The sequence below is a fragment of the Rhagoletis zephyria genome, unplaced genomic scaffold (assembly GCF_001687245.7).
Source record: "Rhagoletis zephyria isolate East Lansing unplaced genomic scaffold, Rhagoletis_zephyria_1.1 Rzeph_scaffold_01646, whole genome shotgun sequence".
NCBI lineage: Eukaryota > Metazoa > Arthropoda > Insecta > Diptera > Tephritidae > Rhagoletis > Rhagoletis zephyria.
Genome location: NW_016158730.1, coordinates 32,186 through 35,122, shown reverse-complemented (window position 1 = coordinate 35,122; position 2,937 = coordinate 32,186). Strand labels below are relative to the sequence as shown.

The 2,937-nt window shown below is 44.0% G+C and overlaps 1 protein-coding gene across 1 annotated transcript; it reads left to right on the top strand.

The window, feature by feature from the left end:
- The first annotated feature begins 1,007 nt into the window (after nt 1-1,007).
- Nucleotides 1,008-2,925, top strand: LOC108364716 (uncharacterized). The gene is made up of 2 exons (XM_017618506.1): nt 1,008-2,663; nt 2,696-2,925. The coding sequence occupies exons 1-2, from the start codon at nt 1,489-1,491 to the stop codon at nt 2,805-2,807; spliced, it is 1,287 nt and encodes a 428-aa protein (XP_017473995.1). The 5' UTR covers nt 1,008-1,488; the 3' UTR covers nt 2,808-2,925.
- Nucleotides 2,926-2,937: the final 12 nt, after the last annotated feature.

Genomic DNA, 2,937 nt, shown 5'->3' with positions numbered 1-2,937 from the left:
GTTATAGTTTCATTACCCCCTACATTTGGTGTCAGAAGGTGCGAATATTAAGCGCCCACAAGTAGAAGTGCTAATACGTTAGAAAAAAGCATAAAAGCATTGTGCGTGTCCCGGTACACGGAACTTTAGTCGCTTAAAAGTAATTGTCGCACGCATAGAGACTAAAATCTACGTGCGTATCCCGGTGCATGACAATTGTGAGCCCCGTTACCTAAAAGTGTCGTTATTTTATTTATATGTACATGTGTGTGTCCTGGTACACGGAATTTTAGTCGGCTAAAAGTAGACGCCGAACGCATAGAGACTACAATCTACGTGCGTATCCCGGTGCATGACAGTTGTGAGCTCCGTTACCCAAAAGGGCCGTTAATTGTAATATACATAGTACATAGCCCCACGCGCTTGAAAAATAAAATATACCGTTGGCTGCAAATAGCCACATAAAGACATGTACATAAGTACGAGTACATAGCGTGGTCTTTACTTATGTACATATGCACAAACTCGCAGTCTGCAAAGTTGGGTGCTAGTACATACGTGTTGATTGTTCGTCAGCAGCAAGTTGGCTGCAAGCTGAATTCGTTAATTGGTCATCGGCAGCGCGTTCGCTGCAAGCAGATAAAGTTATATCCAGTCACTCATCGGCAGCACGTCGGCTGCAAACAAAATAGTTGTCAGTTGTTCATCGGCAGCAAGTTGGCTGCAGATATACAAGTTGTATACCGCTCGTTGGCAGCACGTTGGCTGCAAACAAAATTTTCGTCAGTTGTTCATCGGCAGCAAGTTGGCTGCATACACATAGAGTTGTACATCGTTCATCGGCAGCAAGTTGGCTGCATACACATAGAGTTGTACACCGTTCATCGGCAGCACGTTGGCTGCAACCAAACATCGTCAGTTCTTCGTTGACAGAAAACAAACAGAAGTTACGCCAAACTGTGCGTTGACAGCAAGTTTTTGCGAACGCAAAGGCATAAGAAGTTTATCGTCGGAAGAAGGTTCGTTGCAAAAGTAAATAACAACTAGTCGAGTGCAAACACATACTCGCCCGAAAGCAGAAAACTCTTATGAACTGCTCGTCGAGTGCTAACATAGCAAGCAGCTCGTTAATTACAACTACAGAGCCGTATATATGTATAACGAATTTCAACGAGTTCGCTGCACCAAATATTAAGGTGGTTCGAGTAGGAAATTTTATTACTGACTGCGGCGTTGGAAGCAACAGCAAACAACAAATAATTTGAGGTGGCGGTTCGTATATTTGACTGCAGCGTTGGAAACCAAGGCAAACAATATTTAAGAAAAATAAGATAAGTTATAGTAGTTTGAACTTTTTATAATATCTCTGCTTTTATATATGTAGCTACTGTATGTGTTAAATATTTCCGCCACATCTCCCACCTATACAACGCAATATACGATTCGAATTTAGTATTTAAAAGTTGACACTTCTAAATTTGCCAAAACTTGTAGTTGCTTTGCGACAAGATGAACAAGGAAGAGATTTTAGCTTTGAACGTTAGGGAACTGAAAGCGAAATTGGCCGAGTTAGGGCTGAACACATCGGGACGCAAAGCAGCATTGCAAGATAAGTTGTTTGAGGCTTACAATATAGAAATACCCGACGATGAAGACGATGACGTATCGGTACAGGAGGATTTGGCCTCACGAAATACGAGTGTAGTAGAACCGGCCTTAGTGCGCTCCAATTTCACGCTTCGTGACATCGAAGACTCGCTGAACAAATTTTCGGGTTCAGGTTATCCGTCGGTAAAACAATGGGTGGAGCATTTTGAAGAAAATGCAATGGCAGTACGTTGGGATAGCCTGCAGATGTTCATATACGCTAAACAGCTTTTAAAAGGTGCAGCTAGGATCTTCGTGCGCAGTCAAGAGGGCATAGATTCGTGGAACGCGTTACGTAGAGCACTCCTGAAAGAATTCGGTACCACTTTGTCGGCAGTTGAGGTGCATCGCAGGCCGCGAAATCGTCGCAGGCGCGCTGGTGAGGATTATAAGGAGTATTTGTACAGCCTTATGGAGCTAGGGAAACAAATTAACCTCGATGAAGTTAGTATCATCGAATACTTTATAGAAGGCATCCCAGACTCGAGGTCAAATAAGGCCAATTTGTACTTAGCGAAAAATGTAAAGGAGCTCAAAGACCAAATACGGGTGTACGAGAAAATTAGTTCCACTAAGAATAATTCCTCGACCCCATCGCAGGGCGGTAGTCAGGTTACGCAAGTAGATGGAAAACGATCCCAGCAGGCGATCGCGCCAAGATCAGGTAGTCGCTGCTTTAAATGCGGTGACATGACGCATTTCGCAAAGAGCTGCCCTAACCGCGATTTTTTATGTTTCAAGTGTGGTCGCGCAGGACATCGGGCCTCCGACTGTAAGGGAACAAAGGGCGAACCAAGTAGCGCCAATATGATTAGTAGTTGTTCTAATATAGGGCATGACCTGGCCAAAAGCGGGCTACTCTTTAAGGATGTATGCGTTAATGGGCGTTATTTTTCTGCAATGATAGACACGGGGAGCGATCTGTGCCTCCTGCGTCACGATACATTGTTTTTGTTGTGCGATATTGAGTTGTCAAATGATAAACGGTTGTTGAGGGGTATTCGCGACTCCCAGATGGAAACAGAAGGTAGTTTTACGTGTGAAATACACGTTGACGGGTTGCAGATAGATACGATTTTCCATGTGGTCTCGGAGCGAGACATGCGTTACGCTGCAATAATCGGCAACGATATTTTGCAGCATGTAGAGTTGGTAGTATCACGCGACAATATCGAATTTAGGGCTAAACCGATCGCGGACAAAGTTCAGCTAAACCAGAAAAAGAGGGTTGAGGAGGAAAGGAAAACCAGGGTTAGGGCGAAGCAAATCCGGTCCGAGGAGAACATAAAAAAAGCTGTAGGCGTGGTTAAA